General features: G+C 36.1%; 1 protein-coding gene across 1 annotated transcript in view; it reads left to right on the forward strand.

The window, feature by feature from the left end:
• Positions 1 to 2909: 2909 nt before the first annotated feature.
• rgs14b (regulator of G protein signaling 14b) overlaps positions 2910 to 22501 on the forward strand; it is a 31766-nt gene continuing 12174 nt past the window's right edge. Inside the window, exons 1-7 of the mRNA XM_007259554.4 lie at positions 2910 to 3055; positions 5800 to 5821; positions 9656 to 9825; positions 13089 to 13181; positions 13355 to 13498; positions 19333 to 19524; positions 21029 to 21146. Of these exons, the coding sequence (XP_007259616.3) occupies positions 3011 to 3055; positions 5800 to 5821; positions 9656 to 9825; positions 13089 to 13181; positions 13355 to 13498; positions 19333 to 19524; positions 21029 to 21146 (784 nt within the window). The 5' untranslated portion in view covers positions 2910 to 3010. The remainder of the gene's footprint in view (positions 3056 to 5799; positions 5822 to 9655; positions 9826 to 13088; positions 13182 to 13354; positions 13499 to 19332; positions 19525 to 21028; positions 21147 to 22501) is intronic.

The following is a 22501-nucleotide window of genomic DNA, read 5'->3' on the forward strand; positions in this document are numbered from 1 at the left end:
GCATGCATGCACAGTTGTCACATCGCAAAACAAAGATGCTTAAGGAATCGTTCAGTTTAACTGCGTGTCAGGAGTCTCCTGGGTGGCGCTACTGTCTAAGTGTTGGCTGTATCACTGGGAGAATTCTAGTTTGTTCCCTAGAAATTCCATGACTTGGCCAACAGTCCAAGAAAATGCAAAAAGTTGTACTCTTTTTTTGTAGTGACATACTGTTCTAATCATGGTTCTTTATTGCAAACCAGTTATCAAGATATCAACACAGTTCTGACTTCAGATTGTTTGGTTTAATATGGGCGTATATATGTCACTTTGTATGGGCTTTGTATGTGTTGTGTGTTTGTCCTTTTCTGTTCTTTCTGTTCCTGTCCTGATGTGCAGTCGGTTTTGATTTTTCATTTTTAAGTTTTCAGGTTAAAGTTTAGGGCAGGGGTCCAAGATGAAATTCGTTGTTGTTTTGGCCTGCACTCATCTATTTGTTGTTTTCTTTTCATTCTTTATTACTCCCATTCACTCTTATTCATTTTTGCCCATACCCAATCAAAAACTTCCCTTTGTGTGATAGCCACCAAACTCCATATCGTCTGTGTGGCCAAGGTATAGAGTATGATCTTCGTGACAGCCATCAATCTTCTATTAAAAAAGGGTTTTCCATCTAAACCTGTATTAATTTTAGAACATGCTGACTTGGCTGTTAATTTATGAGTACCTTCTTATAAACAAAGGTGCCAAAACAGGATGATTCATTTGCAGAAGAATTGTTGTAAATGAAATTATGCAAGTGTGAAAAAGCCTTTTTAAAGATTAAAGGGCAGTTACATTAGGTAAAGGTTCTGGAAAGAACCTTTTAGCTGTGATCTAAAGGTTAGAGAAGTGGGCTTGGAGCCAGAAGTAAGTGGGGGTGGACAAATTGAGTGTAGGAACAGCGCTTTCCCCTCCCTCAAGATTCGTGGCAAGCAAGACACCTACTACCCCCACACACCTGTGGGGTGGCTTTTGCCTTCCAGGAATGCGCTCACTACCACACGCCTCTAGTGTGTGAGTTATTATACAACAGTTAGTTCCGACCTCACAATCTGATTGGTTGAGAAGTGTTCTAACCGTGCTGATATTTGTGATAACAGCACGGACTTCTCACACTAAATCTGTATCACTCTGCGGATGCGTTGCAAAGCTATGGCATATACACACAAGACCTTTTTGAATCATCACCTTCAACAGCAGCAGCAACAGCAGCAGCACTAGCATTAGCTTAGCACAGGCTTAGCACAGGCTATCTTTTGTGGTAAAAAAAGAAAAAAACTCCATCAATCATCTGATGGAGTTTTTGAAACGGTAACCAGCTAGGCTAGGCTAGGCTAAGCTAGGCTAGTGCTGAGGTAAAGTAAGCTACGCTAACTCAACCACAGTCCTGCAGGCGCAGCTAGCTAACCAACACCTCACAGTAAACAGGCAGAAATGCTCACAAACACGCAGCTTTCACATGAAGACGACTCCACGGAGCAGGAGAGGAGAGTTTTAGCGTTATTTCAGGGTCCTAACTTTTATAAACCACCTTAACTTTCACAGCTCTTTGCTTATTCCTAATTTTGATTAAGCTAACATTCATGGTGTTAGTCTGTATAAACCACAAGTTAAAGAGGACAAATTATAATATAACTCACTATTTTCACGCTTTTGTATTTTCACTTGCGTCTTGACTGCCTCTATAAACACTCCAACTGCAACAAAAACGTAAATTAGTTCATCCCTCTGTTTTCTGTGAATCAGCTAAAAGAGTTTGGTGTCAGAAATCTTATGTTTCTATGAGCCATTTGGATGGCTCCCTTATTGTGATGTCACAATAAAGAAACCTGCTTTGAAACACCTTGACTCTACCCCTCACCCAACAACCTCACCAGAGCCCCACTCACTAGATTAGCTGAAGATTTGCCAATTCAGTCTGCTGGTTGAGCACCTCAGACTGTACACAGAAGAATTTGCCAGCAGACTTCGTCTGATGGAGGGATCTGTAGCAAGCAATAGCTTATTTGCATACAAGAGAAAGGGACTGAAATCGACAAGAATAGACCTGGTGAGATCTCTTTATGTGAGAGTGATTGTGTGTAAAGACCTTCAGGAACATGTTTTGTAAAATAGCCCATAGACCTATTCTCACTTGTGTAAAAAGAGGTATATTATGTTCTTTTTATATTCTGCTCTACTGCTATCCACAAGGTTGTGGGTTTGATACCCAAGCTTAGCAAGCTGCCATTGTTAAACTCTTAAGCAAGGCTTATAATTAACCCTTACTGTTTCCTGGGCACAGCAGCGATGGTTGCCCACTGCTCCGGGCATGTGTGCTCACAGTATCAAAGTGTTTGTGTGTCTCTTTTTAGTGTACTCACTACTGTGTTTGTGTGTATATGTTCCCTGCATGGAAGGGTTAAAGCCTGAGGCCAAAATATGTATGTGTGTGCAGCACAAGCATGATATATAGATGTTTTGTCTTGTCTTGTTTTGCTTTATTGTGGTCTTCATTTTGATATTTAATTGGTACAGAAGTGTTAGTTATACTGCATGAATTTCCTGTAAACCTTTTAAAAAATATTTATCTCTTTTCAAGCATGGGAAACTTAGAGGTTCTTCTATGATTTTACTCCCAGAGAACCCAGTGTAGAGAACTCTCTGTAGATGAAACGGGGACATTAAGCTCTTCAAAGAGTTTAGCTATTAGCTGTTGGGTTTTATCTGTAAGTATTGAGTCTGTGATCATGCCGTGGATGTATTTCGCGATTTGGTTTGATGATTATCTCACAGGGCTCTGTAGTCAGCCTCTCCGCAGTGTTTTTTTTTTTTTCTCTATGAAGGGTGCCCACACTTCCTCTTGCGGCAAGTTGCTATGGCGAGACTTCCTGGTCTAGCAGGAAGTTAGATTTCTGTCATAGAAGAGAAGGTTCACACGTATTTCTCAGACAGTCCATGCTCTGGTAAAGGACTTAGGGACTTATAAAACACTTTTGGTGTCACGGCTATGTCTCTGAAGGTGGAGAACACTGCGATTACCGGTGGAGTTAAGGTATGATAAGAAGTGCTTCCGTCCATTATATTTATGTTTATGTTTATGTGCATTTATTTGTGTTTGTTGTGTGTTTTGTGTGTGCATTGTAATGGTAGATAAGGCTGGGACAACAAGTAGGATGCACTATATGGAATTCAATATACAATATTGCTAGGTTTATAGCATATTTTTAAATATTTCTTAAAAAGCTGCTTTATTGAAAACAGTGATGATTTGAGGAAGGACACTATGCTACAAACATTCATCCCAAGACCTAAAAAAACACACCATATGCTGGTCAAGAGCTAGTTTACAAGCTTGCCTACCAGAATAGGGTTTATGTATTTTTGTCTTGATGACCAGCTGGTCTTGAGCTAGATATGTTGTCGACATATTGTCAATGTCCAATGAAAAATAAGTACATCCATTTTTGACGATTTTTAGTTTTCTATTTTATTTGAACACACCTACTGACCCTTACACTGTGTCAAAATACCTTGATGAGAGGACCAATAGAAGTTCTCCAAAATGACCTGAAATAAACTCTTTTTACATTGACTTCCGTTGAAAGTTAAGATTTTATCTCTCTCCTATATAAAAAGTTGCTGTTTTGGAGATACATGTTTTTCATTGGACAGCGACAATATGTTTATATAAATTTCTACGATCACCCAAAGACCTGTGTTATTCATTATGTCTGTGCTAGTTCAGTTTTTGCTGTGTTATTATAGGTTCAATTTGTGCTATGTAGTGTTAATACAGTTTAACAAGGCAGTATTTTACTAATACTAGATATCACAATCCCACAAGTATCACATGATATTTAGGGTAGCTTTATTAGTGTAAATGCAATTATGCTTCAGATGTGTTGAGGTTACAGTTCTAAAACTATGCCGTACACTTTACATATGTTGTTAAAATATATCTGTGTTACTTTTACATCAATGAACTGTAAAACACTGTAAATATTGAGTAAATATAATGGATATTAATATAAACACATCATTTTCATGTAAAACCCTCCTGGCAACTTAGGAAATGTGTTATCTAACTACTGGTAAGTTATCTGACTGTGGGAAATTAAGCAATGTTTGTTATCTACTGTATCTCTATATGTGTTACACTGAGCTAAAACTCAATATCACAACATTAATGAGTAGCCCCAATGAACAACAATATTAGTGAATTAAAAAAAATGACAAAATAATTTAAAAATGTTACTTTATTTCAGTAATTCAGTAACTCAGTTTTCCCAGAAAATCTTACAGCACTTCATTCTTCCCTCTGCTCACAACTTTTAGGGAGATGTGGATTTCATTTTCCAGCAGGATTTGGCAGACTGCCCACACTGCCAAAAGTACCAATTGGTCTTATATAATATTCTAATTTTCTGACACACTGATTTTTGGGTTTTTTAATTGGCTGTAAGCCATAATCATCAACAATAAAAGAAATAAACGCTTAAAATAGATCACTCTGTGTGTAATATATCTATATTTTTAACTGAATTACTGAAATTAAGTAACTTTTCAATGATAATCTCATTTTTTAAGATGCATTAGTACACGATTCATACACTGACATGCCAAAAGTCATGAGATAGCAGTATGCAAAATTATCATGAATGATACACCCACATCTAATATAAGTATAAGTTGTGAGGTTATATCTTGTGAGTGAGGTTGAAGGTGAAATATATACAGTGCTTGTTGTTTGGAAAAGTATCCAAACCAACAAGTAGACAACCAGCAGCGTCATGAATATTATCTATGTACATATTTAAATAGGTGCTCTGTCTTTTACTGGAGGCCTCCACTTGCAGGACATGCAAAACAGCCGTTGTTTATATGCAAACGTGTGGATAACATATTACATACGTACATACACACATACACACATAAATCTTTAGCTGAATACTGGTCAGCATGCTCATGACAATATAATGTTAGCATAAGGTCTTATAGTTGGTGTCAGAAGGGTGAGACATTCCATTTCTGAAGTTGTGTGTCATTTGTGTGCGTCACCGGAACTACAAGGCATTACCACCCACAGTAGACAGCACAGTGGGTGGTAATGATAGGTAATGATCGTGACCAGCAGTGTCTGGCTGGAATTGTCCATGCCAAAAAAGCACACATTCAGTGCAAGAGGACCCACAAGCATATCCTACAGGTCACTGCAGCGTTCTGTATCCTCTGTTGCACATGACAAAAGTCATGGTACATTAATGTGGTTCCTGTTATATGAGTTTTGGCATGTCAGTGTATATTTTTAGTACTTCTGCATTTCTTTGGCTGTGTATATTTGCTTTTTTCTCAGGAGGAAAGACTTATTTCATAAGACTGAACACTCAGCTGGGCAGATACGGCCCAGCCCCTGTTCTATTTCTGAATCAGATTTTGATGTTGATGAGGAACCCATGGGAGATGTTCATTGATCGTGTTGATTCTCACTCATGATTCTGCTTCCTCTCTGTCTCTCTCTCTCTCTCTCTCTCTCTCTCTCACACACACACACACACACACACAGTCTGAGTGCTATATTAAGAGGAGCTGTACGCCAGCTTTGCTTGACTGCTGCCGGCTCTAAACAGAAAAATGTGTAATTTGTGTAAAAGGGTGTGTTTACTTAAACTAGGCTGCTCTCAGCAGTGCAGAGCAGCGTGCAGTGTTCATATGTGATTAATGACTACTGCTAATGCATTGACATGCAGCTCTGAGTCATTCAGTCTCATCCACTGTCATTTTTTCCCCCACCCACAGACACTGGCTGTTTCAGATGGAGGTGAGTTATGAATTAATTATGCATTTGGCTGAGAGAACAAGCAATGTGTTCCCCTGTCGTCTCCCTCTGTGCTCTATTAACTTATAGAACACCTCCGTCACACAAAAAAAAAAAAACTTGTATCACCAAAATGACAAAATAACTCTACAAGAGAAGAAAAAAATGTTCTTAACTTCAGATGGAATTCAAAATAAATTTTAAATTAATTCCATGTAATTGTGGAGCATTTCTATTTACCCAGCTATTATATTGTTATAATCATGCTATGAATCTGTCAAATACATTTTTTTTGCATTAAACTTGTTATTAATAGATAAATAGATGATTAAATGTCTAATAATGTAATGTAAAGCAATAGGTCAAGTAATTTAACACTAATCAGAGTTAACAATAAGGCTAGGCCTGCACAAACAAACAAACAAACAAACAAACAAAAAAAACACAGTTGCTCTATAAAATAATATACATTCAATTGTATAGAATAGTATCATAATGCAAAAACAACGTTTATGTAAAGAACCACTGCTATATTCAAATGATGTAAATTGTAAGGATTGTTTAATATGAAGATACAAAGTTTTAGCATTTATTCTGGAACATTTTCATTGCTCAGTTTATATACAAAACATTAAGAACAGCTGCCAGACTCACATTATGCAAATAATAATACAAATGGAGATACATAGTTGTTTGTGTGAAGGTGAAAATATGCGTTGCAGCACGATGAAAATGCTATTTTTAATCATGGTCATATTTTAGATATGTAACAACAGTATCTAAATCAGCATTTATAAGTCCTAAATAATATAAAATATTGGAATGATATTGCTATATGCGTATGATTATATATTAAATGTTCAATTCAGGTGGTCTTTGTAACATTAGTACTAGCACAATACATGAACACATCAATCAGCCATAACATTATCACATCTCACTGGCGAGTGAGATAAAAAAAAAAACTTTAACAAATTTGGTCTAGTGTGGGGTTCCTGGTGTTCAGTTAATAGGAGCTACCCAAAGTGGTTCAAGAACAGACAACCAGTAAACTACATACAGTACTTTAGGTATCTGCTTCTATGTTTTTGGTGTCAGATACCACAGGATGCCTTCAGAGGTTTTGTAAAAGCCATGCTTTAAATGGTCAGTCTGTGGTGTTAATGTTATGGCTGATTGGTATGGTAATAGTCACTGTGTGATAAAACTTTAAAGGAAAAGGAAAACACTTTTAAACCTGTCTAAAATGAAGAAAAAGCAAGTTTATTCAGTTTCATATTTCATACACAGTGGCAAATTGAAAAATTCCTTAATTAAATTAACATATAAAATAAACAGAGAAAATACAAAAGGCATTAAAATCTATTCAAAATAAAATATAATTAAATAAATAATTAAAAGGGATGAAAATTAAACATACAGCATATTTAAAAAGAATGATTCACAGTCGTCACTGACAGAATTTAGGATAATTCAAATTACACACAAATGGGCCCCAACACTGGTTGACTACCAGAAGTGGTACGGTTCCAGGACTGCCAGGTACCAGATTCTAATAGAGTACAATATATCAACAAACACATGCCGGAGGTTATTTGCCCGTAATGCACAGGACTTTGATTCTCATGAGATACAGGAATTATGCAATATTTAAATATATATATTGCGTATCTACTATTTTTATGTTTCACATGTGGCTTAAAGTAGCGCAGTCTGGAAGTCACAGTTTGAGTTTTCACTCTGCCATTGACCTGTTTACATCCTGTTTGGGTTGCAGGTGTTACCACAATGACTTCCCCTCATGAATTCATTCTCAACGTGGGGGAGAGAAACGCAGACAGACAGACGGGCAGACTGACAGAGATAGGGGAAACCATGTGACTATCCAGAAAAGGATTCATAACATGAATTGCCCTATCGCTATTACGCTACCGTAATACCGGCTCACTTCCTTTACCGTTCTCCGTCAAATCATCTCTGAACTCTTTCTGATTCCACAAAATAGATAAAAGCGCTGAATAGCTTCCCCCAACAAAGTTATAATACAGCCTCATCAATAGAATCTGATCAAAATCTCAGAAGAGCAATTTCGAGGAGCACATTTGGGCTTAGCGGAAATGCTAATCAGAGAGGCTAACTTAATGGTGCACAAAATCTGCCTGAGAAGTGTCTGAGTCATACTGCCACAAACGCGAGCGTATCTCTCACCATCTAGGCAGAAAAGGTGTCATTAGCATAATGTTGAAGTAGCAAAACAGTAAAATACGTACAATTAGTGGACTGACTCAAGCGGTGCTCTTTACATTCATCATGTGATTCAATCAAACATATGTCAGATCCATGTGTGTGTGTGGTGATCTAAGACTGAGACATGATCACTGAAGATATCTGTCCCTAAGCCCTTTAAACCAGAGGTCACCAGTTCTCTAGTTCTGGAGATTTCTTGTCCAATGCAATTAGGAACCTTCCCTGCTTAAACACACTTGTACTGTATGTATAGATAGATAGATAGATAGACAGACAGACAGACAGACACATACATAGATAGAGCCATAGATAGGAGGTAGTGCAGTAATAGAGAATAAGTTAAGTATAAGGGAACAGTAGACATAACAGAACAAACAAGCTATATTTTAATTTTGCGCTCAATTATACCACAGTTAGTTCCAACCCTGCAATGTGATTGGCTGAGAGGCGTTTTATGAGTGACATTATCAGCCGGTAATGCACTGTAAACGAAGCTCTCCATATATTACACCGCCACATGCAGGTAACCTGGCGACGATGCAGCGCTTACAAGCTAAACAGCGCAGCTACACACAGAGCAGCAATGGAACTATTTTAACTTGCAGGGTTTTTATAACTAATCAGATTGTATTTTCTCATCCTTTTCTCGTCCTGTTTAACTCAAAATCTTTCACTAAACAGCAGTAATGGAACTGTGGTATAATTGCAATACAACGTACTACAACGTGTAATATTGGCACTGTTCTATGGCACTGCTCTATGGCACTCGGCCTGTGTTTTGGGCATAACGTGAAATAAACCAGTCAGTGTGCCAGTTGACTTTGGCACGTTGATATTTTAACAGCGTGAAGCTTTTGCGTGTCTCAGCAGAGGATACTGACCTGCGAGGGTAAAAATAGACTGTTGACAGGGTGTAAGATAGCAACGAGCATCGGGCAGGGTGTACGGCAGGGACCAAAGACTGCATTTGCCATAATAAGCCTTAATATTTAGATTAAACTGTAATTAGAGGGAATATTTCAAGTAAAATTAATATAGTAAACATATTTAAACAATATACTATATAGACTCCTACAGTTTGCAAGCATGAAAAAAGTCAATTCCAATTCTGCTAACTGTTCAATCAATTTGAGAACAGTCCCATATATACTTAATATAAAACTACTACTTCTACTACTACTACTACTACTACTACTACTACTAATAATAATAATAATACTAACAACAATATAATACTAAGACTTCTAACACAATATGCAGTAACTGCGTATGTTTGTTTATATGTTCGAATCAGCCTGACAAAACTGAAAAGCTAAAAAATATTTTTATATGTTATAAACTAAAATGGAAAAGTAAAATACTGCACACTTTAGTGGCCGTGCATGACCCCTTATTTTTATTATTAATTTATAAACCATTTGCCCATACTAATCTGAACTGTGTTCTAAATGTATCCTCTCTAAATGTATCTTGAGTATGAAGTCAGATCCATTATCTCACTAAATGAAATCTGACCGCAGTGTTTAGAATCAAAGTAACACTGCTGTGTGTGTGTGTGTGTGTGTGTGTCTCTGTTTCTGATGGCTCCAGAGCTGAATATATTGGAGCCAGGAAAGCGTGCAGGCACACAGTGCTCCAACAGTAACTCCAGTCTACCCAGTGTTCCCAGTGGAGGGCCCAGTGGAGTGGGTCAGGTGGCTAGCTGGGCCGTCAGTTTCGAGAGGCTGCTGGAAGATCCGCTGGGAGTTCACTATTTCACTGTGAGTAGTTCCACCATCACAGTCAGCTGTTAAAGGAAGGGTGTGTGTACTAGAAGATGAATCATTTAAAGGAGTACTCTGGTGTAAAATGGACTTTTGGTGTTGTAAAAGATGATAAAAAGTACTAACCTTTAATGAATAGCACACCCCCGTTCTTCAACAGTGTTCCAAGATCCAGAAATTTTAACAGTTTGTCCAAACACCCTTCAGACTGGGTGACACGGGACATCATTTCCCAAGATAAATGGCTTTTTACACTGTTATCCAGCTCAAAGTAGCTCCACATCTCCTTGCTTAAATCCGGAGAGCCCTGACATTTAAAACGAGGCATTAATAACTTAAAAAGTGCACAAGAAGTTTATTAAAAAACACTGTTTACATCCCGACGGACAGTTCTGGTGGAAACAGGAGAGTTGAGGTGCACATTGAATTCTGTTGTGATTTGGGCAGCCGTGGTTTTATGTTTTTTGGATACAACCCGGATTAGCACCCGAACATCCCTTTCAGACAGCTTCCTCTTACAGCGTCCACAGTTAATCCTGTTGGATGTGGTTGGTCCTTCTTGGTGGTTTGCTGACATTACTCTGGATATTGTGGCTCTTGATACATCACAAAGACTTGCTGTCTTGGTCACAGATGCGCCAGCAAGACGTGCACCAACAATTTTTCCTCTTTTGAACTCTGGTATGTCACACATAATGTTGTGTGCTTTGCAATATTTAGAGCAAAACTGTGCTCTTACTCTGCTAATTGAACCTTCACACTCTGCTCCTACTGGTACAATGTGCAATTAATGAAGATCGGCCTGCAGGCTGCTCCAATTTAGCCATGAAACCTCCCACACTAAAATGACAGGTGTTTCAGTTTCATTGTCCAACCCCTGGATGTGTCTCTGTTATTAACAGTACAGTGATGGCGGCGCTCGGAGCTGAAGCTAGCGTTATGGGATGTAAACAGTGTTTTTTAATAAGCTTCTTGTTTAGATTTAAGTTATTAATGGCTCAATTTAAATGTCAGGGCTCTCTGGATTCTAGCAAGGAGGTGTGGAGCTACTTTGAGCTGGATAACGGTGGAAAAAGCGATTTATCGGGGGAAATTATGCCCCGTGTCACTCAGTCTGAAAGGTGTTTGAACAAGCTGTTAAAATTTCTGGATCTCGGAACGCTGTGGGAGAGTGGAGGTGTGCTATTCCTCAAAGGTAAGTACTTTTTACCATGTTTTACTACAACAAAAGTCCATTTTACACCAGAGTTCTCCTTTAACAGTGGGTTTAGTTCAGCAGTGGCTCTTTAAAGAGTGAGAGGTTCATCTGATCTACACACACATGTATCTGGAGTGATATTTTGACTGTATGAAAGCTTTTCATTCCAGGGGGGAAGCAGAGATCAATCACTTTAATTTACCTCTAAGTGAAGGTTTTTACAGAGCACTTGGAAGGAAGGCTTCCTCGTTGTAGAGTGAGTCAGCCCTGCGTTTCTAAATGACGCATATCCCCTTGTTTGCTCGATTGTGAATTAATTTAAACCCGGCTTTTAAGTTTTACCCTGCTGAGTCTTTCAACTCCCAGATTAACACTGGCCCTACAACACATGTTCAGCCATAGGGACTGACTGAGAAGTGCGTTGTGGGAAGGGTGAGAACTACTAAATTCTGCCCACATAATGAGTCATGGTAATCGTAGCATGGAGAGTGGAGGTGTGTAGATTGCTGAGGGGGACTGTGACACCTTTGGAGGGTGTAGTGTGGGTGGAGTTTTCATACTCCTATGTTGTGACTGGGGAACTCTGAAGCATTGTGAACGATTGCAATGGAAAATTGCATTTTGCAGCTTACATAAACACAGCAGAATTTTGTTTATCATTACAGTTATTACTAGAAATGTAATTAGATCTTGTGCAATGAGATCGAAACTGCATGATATTTCTCGTCAGGTGTTAAATGTGTGTCACAAGATATTGGTAACCTTATGCACAGGTAACCAAAACAAATGTTTGATCATTTTGGGCAACTTGCTGTCCTGCAGGCTCAGGGTGCATCAGTGTCAGCTACCCATCTGTCCATCAGCATTTGAATGAAATTAAATACTAGCACAGAGAAAAAAAAGCTAGTCTGCAGTTTGCCAAAATATATGTAAGTAAACCAGAATCCTTCTGAGAAAAAAAAAAAGTCTTGTGGAAAGATGAGACCAATCATCATCATCATCATCATCATCATCATCATCATCATCATCATCATCATCATCGTTTCAGCAGTGTTGCTTCATACACATGCAAATTCACGCAAACACAAACACACACCTGCCTCTCTGTATCTGCTGATTTTAACACATTGTTCTGCGTTCCGTTAATCTTGTGGTCCGTCCACCTCGTGTTCCCACCTTCACGGTTTAAACTGTGTGTGTGAGTGATGTGTTAACACAACACAGAAGAGTAAATCGGTCATAGGTTGCCAGGTTTGTGTAGAACCCTCACACTGGATTGCTAGTTGAATACAGAACCCTCACTGGGGGGAATGTGACAGTAGTTCAAAGGTTTAAAGAGACTCATGTGAGATCATACAGGAGAGCTGTTGTTGGGTTTGTGCCAAAAAAAAACCCGAATGCAGTACCTGGCAAACTGTACTGTCTTTTACTGCATTTGATAAATCAGACATAATTCATAATTCAGAGTAACAAACAATAACAAGATGATTACTGACAAAATACAAAAGATTTTAAAATTCATCTGCAGTTTTGCATTTTGTAAGTTTCAGTCGAATAATATATATATAGTTAAAAAGCTCATTCTCGTTAACCCAATATCTTGTCTCGTGAGATGAGTATCTTGTCACACCCCTAGTTATTACTGGTAATTGTGATAAAACATGCAATTTGTTTAGCAAGTATATATTAGGATTAGATTTGAAAACAGTCAATTTTGCACAATTAATCTACATCAATCAAATGCAGGATAAAAACATGAAGTCAATGCTAGTGGGAAGTGATTCTCTCTTAAAAAGCAGCTCCACTGGTGGAGCCCTTATCCACCCTCCACCCCAACACCAGCAGGGTGGAAAAACTGCTACAACTAAACTAAACAACATACACACACACAAGCACAAAAGCACTAGCCTCATAGCTCCAGATTAAAATGATCCAAAAAAATCTTAGCTAATTGACTACATTTCATTTAAAGGAAAACCTTCCTTTTAAAGCTAAAGCTGGATGTTTGTGTGGTGTACTTTCTGTGGGTCTGTGTTCTGAGTGTTGTTGTATAATCTTACAGGCATTTTTGAAGTCTGAGGTCAGTGTGGAGAACATCCTATTCTGGCTCGCATGTGAGAATTTCCGCAAGATACCCGCCAGCAATACTGAACAGGTACAGCACCAAGGTTTTCTTGTAAAAACAATATTTTTTTCATGTTTATGAACCAAAATCCAACCACTCAAAACTAATTTTACAATGAATAGATGATCTAATTTCTCCTTAGTTTTTTCCTACAAATACCAGGACTACTCTTTTAATATCTGTTTTTGCTTTGTTTGTTTTAGTTGAGCAGGGAAGCTCTGTCAATCTACAACAGTTACCTATCAAACAGCGCAACAACACCTATCAATATAGATGACAAAGCTCGAGTAGAAGAAAAGGATATTCACAACCCTCAACCTGACATCTTTCAGAAAGCTCAACAACAGGTACTGAACCTTTTATTATTTATTACACTCCAAAACTGTCAGCACATATTAAGTTAAACTAACTCATAATGCTTAAAAAGTTAAATAAAATCTTACTATTAAGTTAGACTTTAATAAATAAATACCAAATGGTCTATAGTGTAATTTAAATTAATAAATAAAAAGGTTGACAATAAATAGCAACTTGAAGTTAAATTGTTGTTATTGTTAAATCCTTGTTAAATCCTATGTGTTGTTGCTATCTCCATGTGAATAGTGTATATATTTATCTTGGTCAAATTTAATTGAATTTCATTTTATTTTTATGCTGATAGAAATGATCCAAAATAAAGTGAAATGTAATGGAAGATTAAAACATAACTGTTACTGATAACTATGACAATTGTATTTTTTAGGAACCCAATGTAATCTCCAGTCTATATTATGGTTACCATATCATGTTAATGGTAACTGAACAAGAAAAGGAAAACATATTCTTAAATTTAATGCTTATCCTAGGTTTTTTTTTTAAGTCTGTCATTAATCCTGTTATAATGAAGAAAATATTTGGTAACCATTTAGTTTACATTATGTTGGGCCCTATAGGGTTCAGATGTTCAAATTATGAATTATGAAAATTCTGAGAGAATGAGAGAATTTTTTTATTTCTGAATTTTACTTTTTACTCCACTACATTTCAAACTCAAATATAGAATTAACTCAAATACTCCTCAACATAATGCATATAAGTCTGGCATTAGTTTTGCTTATGTCTGAATAAAAACTTACAGATCAAAATTATAGAATTTGAATGCAAGAGCACCAATCAGGGAACAGAGTGCACTTTGTTTTGAACTGACAGTACCTATCCAGTGTAAGCATATGATGGTGACATACATTATATATATATTGAATATAAAGACACAATATAGTATAGGTAAACTCCTTACTGATCCTGTAATTAAAGCTTTAGTTTTTATTACATTTATACTGGCAACCAAGTTTGTAATAAATCTTAAACTGCTTAAACCACAAAAAATATTTAGAGCCACTTGGTTCTACCTGATGGAAATTGCTTAGATTTAGTGTTTTGTTTTTATGATTTTAATACAAATCAGTAAATCATATTATTAAAAGAGTCCTTTCCCCTAAAATGAGCTGATTTATTAAGAGTCTTATTACAGAAATGTTAATTATTAATCATAATACTTTTACTTTCGGTACTTTCAATTTAAAGGCAAATACTTTTGTACTTTTACTCAAGTGGAGGTCTAAAGGAAAGACTTTTACTTTGATAGGAGTAATATTTTAGCTTGGGTAAACCTTTTTAATTTATTTTAAGCACAGGTTTTGTGTACTTCATTTACTATTGGGCTGCTATATTCAAGAAGAACTAATACAATTATTACAATGTCAGTCTGGAGTTTTGCTGGAGCAATATTAATATGTATATTTATAGCACTACTGGAACAGTATTAGCATTAGCCGCTAACCGTGCTCAGGCAGCGTTATCTAAAAAATCTAAGCTTACTGTAAATAAACGGTAGCCCTTTACTCACCCAAAAAAACAGTTTTCAAGAGAGAAATCTGTGTATATTAAAGTCACCCAGCGGTGAGACCTGCTGAATTAGAAGGAAAACAGGCTAAAGCCTCTGTTTCTTACCGGTGTCCAATAATGCACCTTACAATTCGGTGCACCTTGTGTATGAAAATAGACCAGAAAATAGATCTTCATTGATATTTCACCTTACATTCTGTAAAATACACTTTCTAACTTCAAACATGACAAACTGTCAGCAGAGTACAGGGAGGTTGAGATATTCTGAGATATTTCAACAGTGATGACATGCTCTCTCACCTTGAAGTTCAGAAAAGGCTTTGACAGAGAGCCGTGTTCATGAAACCTGCCATCAAATGCCGTCAAACAGAAACAGTCACGGTGACGCGGAGTTGTGTAAACTGTGTTTTTTTTAAAGAAATGGAAAAACTGCGAAAAAAAACTCATTTCCTGTTAGAAAACATCAAAGGTGTTATTTTGTGTCAGACTGAGCCGGGATTTAAAGGAAATGTTTTGAACGTCTGTGTTGGAGTGCAAATACACTTTACATTGTTCGATCTGCAGCTGTTTTTTTTACTCATTTTCCGAGCTCGTTAACTGAACAGTAGATTTATTTTCTCTGCAGCTTCTCTTGAATCGTGTTCAAAATGAAACTCTGCATGTTACAGTTTTTTTCAGTCGATTTGCTACATTTCTCAGATCAGAACTTAAATTCTCAAAAGAGTTCTTTCAGTCTCCACATCTCCGTGTCACTTATGCACAACATAATTGCATTTCTCATTGTGTTTCACGTTTTGCAAATGCGTTTGTCGTTCATGCAAATGTTCCTGTATAGTTTTCACTTGTTTTTTGCATTATCCATTGCTAATGTCATGCTCATCAAAATGTGTTGTGCTGATTATCTGTTGAATTGTCTTACCCTCCAAAACAATTGGGCTTTAGGTCATTTTATTTAGATCATATTGACTCAACATATGGGGTCAAATCTACCAAAATAAAGTGAATTGCTTCAAAATTGTTGCTTCAGATATATTGAGTAGATTCTATGAGTTACTTTACTTTACTTTACAGTCTGTGATTAGGTAGAATTTAAGAAGCTTTTGAATGTGGTAGATTTTCTTAGCACTGCAGTTAAAAACCAGTACAGAAAAATATAGTAAAACCTAGTGGTGGGCGATATGGCTCTAAAATAATATCACGATATTTCAGGGTATTTTTGCGATAACGATATACTTGGCGATATAGGAAAACAGAAAATTAATTAATTAATTTCAGGAATGTAGTATAAGAGTATAACAGTATAATCATAATGTGGCAAAATAAATAATATAGCATAAAATAATATAATGCAGCAAAAAAATATGGCAGAATATTTAGTGCATGCATATGAACTGCAAACTAAAACAATTATACAATAAATACACCTAAAGCTTCACAGTAAATAATAGACTACTTTTAAGACAGAACAGCCTTATTATCACGATATGGATTTTAATATCATGATATTTCTGTGTCACGATATATTGTATACGATATAATATTGCCCACCCCTAGTAAAACCACGTAGTGAAAATGTGTGGTAAGATAGCATTTACTTTACATAATATTACTCCAAATAAAACCTTACACAGTAAAATATAAACAGTATGGAAATAGTGAACTGAAAAAAAAACAAGCATGAAAAGCTCAAACTAGTGAAGCAGGTTAAGCTGGTTGATCAACTAAGATATTTTATTTGAGTTTGATGGCTTGGCTGTTGTATAAAAACAATCAATCTAACCAAGCTAGACAACCATTATGATCAGATTAACCATGCTGGATGAGCAAAGGTGTTAAAAGTATGGACATTCATTACTCAGGTAGAAGTATAGATAATAGGGTTTAAAATACTACTGTGGAAGTTGAAGTACCAACATTTTACTCAAGTCAAAGTGTAGAAGTACTGATTTTAAAACTACTTAAAGTATAAAAGTAAAAAGTAATGTAAGGGAAAAAAAACAGTGACACAGGATCCTATAGTACACTACCCCCTTCCTAAAACACATTAAAAAAACACTATAACGACTGAATGTTTTATTAAAAGTTAATGTTTATAAATGTGGGATGTACTAGGCTCCCGGTTTCAGCTGCATATATGTCCATTGAAAATAAATGTATTAGAGTACAATGTAAATACAGCTCTGGGAAAAAATAAGAGACCACTTACAAATGTTGGGTTTCTTTGATTTTACCAAATTAAAAACCTCTGGAATATAATCAAGAGGAAGATGGATGATTACAAGCCACCAAACCAAACTGAACTGCTTAAAGTTTTGCACCAGATGTGGCATAAAATTCAATCCAAAAGCAGTGTGTAAGACTGGTGGAGGGGAACATGCAAACATGCATGAAAACCAGGGTTGTTCCACCAAATATTGATTTCTGAACTCTGAAAACTTTATGAATATGAACTATTTTTTTTGCATTATTTTAGGTCTGAAAGCTCTGCATTTTTTTGTTATTTCAGCCATTTCTCATTATCTGCAAATAAATGCTCTAAATGACAATATTTGTATTTGGAATTTGGGAGAAATGTTGTGCGTAGTTTATAGAATAAAACAATAACGTTCATTTTACTCAAACATATAATTATAAATAGCAAAATTAGAGAAACTGATTCAGAAACTGAAGTGCTCTCTTATTTTTTTCCAGAGCTGTATATTAAAGAAGCTTAATAGCACTGGAGTTTGTCTGGAGTTCTCTTGAGTCTCTGCACGGATTATCTTCATTTTAGACTATACGGCTGCTGTACTCTTGCTAAAGTGTGAAGTTGTGACGTGTGCAGGTGTGATTGACTGAGTATAAACCAATAGGGTATCAGAATGGTATATGTTTATACTTGTTTACATCCAACCACAATCAAATTCACTCTATCTGGATGGAGAGATTTGTCTGGATAGAATTTTTTTAACGATGAAAAGCCTGAATGAAAACAAGCTGAAATGGAATAAGAGTAACAAGGCTATTTCTAAAATGTAAAGAGTAGAAAGTTCAGGTAATTGTGTGAAAATGTAAGGAGTAGAAGTAAAACGTTAAGTATAGATAAGCAATATTACTATTTAAGTAAGGTAACAAAGTATTTCTACTTCTTTACATGACACCCCCTGTGGATGAGCAGCAAAACCAGCAAGACCAAGCTGCTTGACACAGAAAAACATGGTGGTTGACCAGCAAGACCACACTGGTTGACGAGTTTGACCTGCATGACCAAAATCAAATTCAGCATAAACTCAGTCAGGATATGGTTAACCTACTAGCTTACCAGTATAGGGTATATTTCAAAGATCAGTGTAGACCATCCAAACCCAGCTACCAGCAAAACTGTTTTTGAGCCGTTTTTTTTTCAGCAGGATTGTTTGAATCCAGAACTCTCCATACCCTTGTTGAGTACCTGTGTCTGTAGGTGGGAAAGAAAAAATTAAGATTAGGTGGAAAGTTGGATTCTCTGGAGGTTGTTCAACAATAACATCATTTATAATGCAATACTACACTCTAAAAAAGAGGTACGATGTGAGTACTTTTTTGTACTCAAAGGTACACTCTTCATAATTGTACCCTCAAAAGGTACAATATTGTTTTTTACAGGGTCAGGTTTGTTCCCTCTGAAGTACAAAGTAATTTCTAACAGCAATAAGTACAAATTTGTACCATTTAACCAGCCAAAGGGTACATTCAGTATTCTGTACCACTGTACTAATAAACAATATATATTTTAATTGCACTTTTTTTTGAAAGCCAGACAATTTTGGATCATCAAGTTTTTGAGCCATATTTAGTTGATGATAATCTTTATAATTTTTATAATCTTTACTGGCACATAAACCATGGGTACAAAAAAGGACTTTCACTGAAATGTACTTTTTTGTACCTCAATATAAGGTACAGCCCCAGCGACAAGCTTTGTACCCTTTTAAGTACAAATCTGTACTTCCTTTAGTGTGTTGTGTTGCCAGTAAGTAAATAAAGAAAAAAAAATAATATGCCATATGTAAAGGACCTGCTTTACAGGAAACAGTTTTTATTAGTGTTTTAATATTGACGATTTATTTTAGTTATCATAAACCTCTGTTGCGTTATATAGTAAAGACAATACCACTTGACACAAGCAAATCCACAAATCCACGACTGCACTCTCATTCAGTGTCTCTAAGCTATGACATAATCAAAATAAAACCATGTCATAACCTACTTAATCTGAGGATCTCTGTTATTTCTCTCTCTCTTTCTTTCTCTCTCTCTCTCTTTCTCTCTGCCCCAGATCTTCAAGCTGATGAAGTTTGACAGCTACACTCGCTTTGTTCGCTCACAGCTCTATCAGAACTGCATGCTGGCTAATGTAGAGGGAAGACCTCTGCCAGAGCCCGGTCAACGCCCCAAACTGCCCCTCACCCCCAAACTCAGCAGCCCCTTAGCCAGAGAACAGCACAAAGCCGAGCAGAAAACGAAAGAGGTAACTACATAGTACACCAGTCAGGGGTCATCAGTTTTGGTCCTGGAGGGCTGGGCTGGGGTGTCTAGTTCAACCCATAATAATAGCCCACACACTTTTCTCAATATTGATACAAAGTTCAAAATTACATTTTTATGGTTAAAAACCCTCATGTAACAAAAATGACGCAACACCAATTTCCTAACTTATATTTTTTTATAATTTTGTTATAGAAATCAGGTCAGAACTAGTTCTATTCAATGTAAAACATTTAATTAAAGCATTTGATTGGTTAAATGGTTAAAACAGACATGTAGAAGCAAATGATACACTTTTAAAATGAGCTAGTTTAATCTCAAGCACTAACCCAGCATTTCCACATTCTGTAAATAAGCAGAGATTAATTAACACACATTTACACACTGTCCTGTGATGATGCTCTCATGATGTTGAGTATATGTCACTTATGAACTTAGGGTTTAACTTAGAGTTAAAATGCCAGAGAAAGTGCTGTAAGGAACTTTACACTTCTTTTAAAGGGTCTGTGACATACAGCTCTGGAAAAAAAAAATGAAGAGACCACTTCAGTTTCTGAATCAGTTTCTCTGATTTTGCTGTTTATAGGTTTATATATGTTTAAGTAAAATGAACATTGTAGTTTTATTCTATAAAAGACAGACAAGATTTCCCCCAAATTCCAAAAAAGAATATTGTCATTTAGAGCATTTATTTGCAGAAAATGAGGAAAAAAGATGCAGAGCTTTCAGATCTCAAATAATGCAAAGAAAACAAGTTCATAGTAATAAAGTTCAGAATAGAGCTCAGAAATCAAAATTTGGTGGATTTTAATCACAGTTTTTATGCATCTTGGCATGTTCTCCTCCACCAGTCTTATACACTGCTTTTGGATAACTTTATGCCACTCAATTCAAGCACAAGTGCACAAATTCAAGCAGTTCAGCTTGTTTTGATGGCTTGTGATCATCCATCTTCTTCTTGATTATATTCCAGAGATTTTCAATTTGGTAAAATCAAAGAAACTCATCATTTTTTAGTGGTCTCTTATTTTTTTCCAGAGCTGTACGTCACCATGAACACTCTTACAAACACTCCTACTAAGGCCAAATCCTATTTCTCATTTGTACAACTTGTTTTTGAGGAATTGAGTTACAAGGGAAGTGGTTGAAATCCTCGCCCTAAAAAATAGGACAACCCTTTAAGAAAACTGTGGAGGTGACCCTGCCAGTCCAGTAACATTTAGGTCACTGAATCTCTTCTAAAGAAACAAAATGATAACTGCATTTAATATGGAGTTCAATTTAAGATGGATGAGGCCATTTATCAAGTCAAGTGTGGAAACAAGAAAATGATCAAATGATAATAACCTAGTGGCGTCCAGAATCTGACTAAATATCTCAGATAAAAACATTGAGAACTGAGAATTTTTACTGAGTATAAATGAGTGTAAATGAGATTTAACTGCTGTTCGGTTGTACCAATGGTTTCTAATGTCTATTCATCCCAGAAACTAAAAGCCAAGCCTAGCAAAACCGCAGAAGCTGATGATGTAGAGAGGAGGAAAGGCCCTCTGCAGGGGAAGATGGGCTGGGAGAAGCGCAAAGAGAAAAGAGGATCTTGGGGAGGTGAGTTATATTAAGATAATCTGTAAGAAGAACAAAGGCTTTTTATGGCAACCTAACAGTAAAAGAAAAATGTACAGTACGCTCATCATCAAAAAGGAACCAACCAACAGGAATGAAACATGATGGGTAGTATTATTGGCAGTATTATTGTAATGTTTATTAATTTATTGTTCCTAGTAAACTTTTTATCTTCCTTTCAAATAGTATTGCAATCTGACATGTCCTTTTGTGTGCTTATATTAAAAATGTAATTAAAAATATAAAAGTTATTATTATTACAAGTCTGTAGTCTGATTAAATAGGACAGTATTGGATCACTGTGTGAAATTAGTTGATTCCTTGTTGGGCTGTAAGCAGGCGATGAAGTGTAAAATAAAATATCGTCGCTGTCCTATGAAAAACACTTATCTCCATTTTTGTCGATTTTTAGTTTACTACATAATTTGAACATACAAACTTTCCCTTACACTGTGCCAAAATTTCTTGATGAACGGACCAATAGAAACTCTTCGAAATGACCTGAAATAAGCTCTTTTTACATTGACTTCCATTGAAAGTTGAAAAGTTTTTTTCTCTCTGCTGTAAACTTGCTGTTTTGGAGATAAGTGTTTTTCATTGGACAGCGACGATATGCTTCCTCCAGGTCCCTTAAACTACTGGACCCAGTGTATCACTCTGCACTGAGTTTCATTACTGGAGGTCCGTACAGAACTCATCACTGTGAGCTGTATGAAAAAGTTGGTTGGCCATCATTAACGATACAGAGGGAAACATGCTGGTTGATTTTTATTTACAAGACACTCTCCGGTCAATTGCCAGAATACATCACTTCATTGATGAATGTAAAGAACAGTAATTATCAGACTCGCGTAGTGATTGGATCAGCTGCCAGATTCCAAAAGTTTTTACTGAACTGGGAAAATCTGCTTTTAGCTACAGAGCACCAGTTTTACTACAATTTCACAACAGGACACTCTAAAACTCAGCTCACTGGTGTCATTTAACACTTTTAATATCTAACCAACTTCAGACAGCCTGTACCTGTTTTACTTAATCATATTAATTCTTTTATTTTTTCTTTTATTTATTTTTTTATACTTTTGTACTATTGCTTTTTAACTTACTTTGATTTGATTTGATTATTAATACTATTATATTTTTTGTTTATTTATTTATTTGTATTTTTTATTGTATTATGTAAAAGTTAGTTTTAGCTTAATTTTAACTGTTTTTTGCTGTATTAATCTTATCTTCTTTTGATCTTAAGTTTAATTTGTATTTTATTTTACTATAATCAATATGTATTATGATTAATAATAATAATAATAATAATATATTTTTCTTTCTATTATTCA

The sequence above is a fragment of the Astyanax mexicanus genome, chromosome 17 (assembly GCF_023375975.1).
Source record: "Astyanax mexicanus isolate ESR-SI-001 chromosome 17, AstMex3_surface, whole genome shotgun sequence".
Taxonomy (NCBI): domain Eukaryota; kingdom Metazoa; phylum Chordata; class Actinopteri; order Characiformes; family Acestrorhamphidae; genus Astyanax; species Astyanax mexicanus.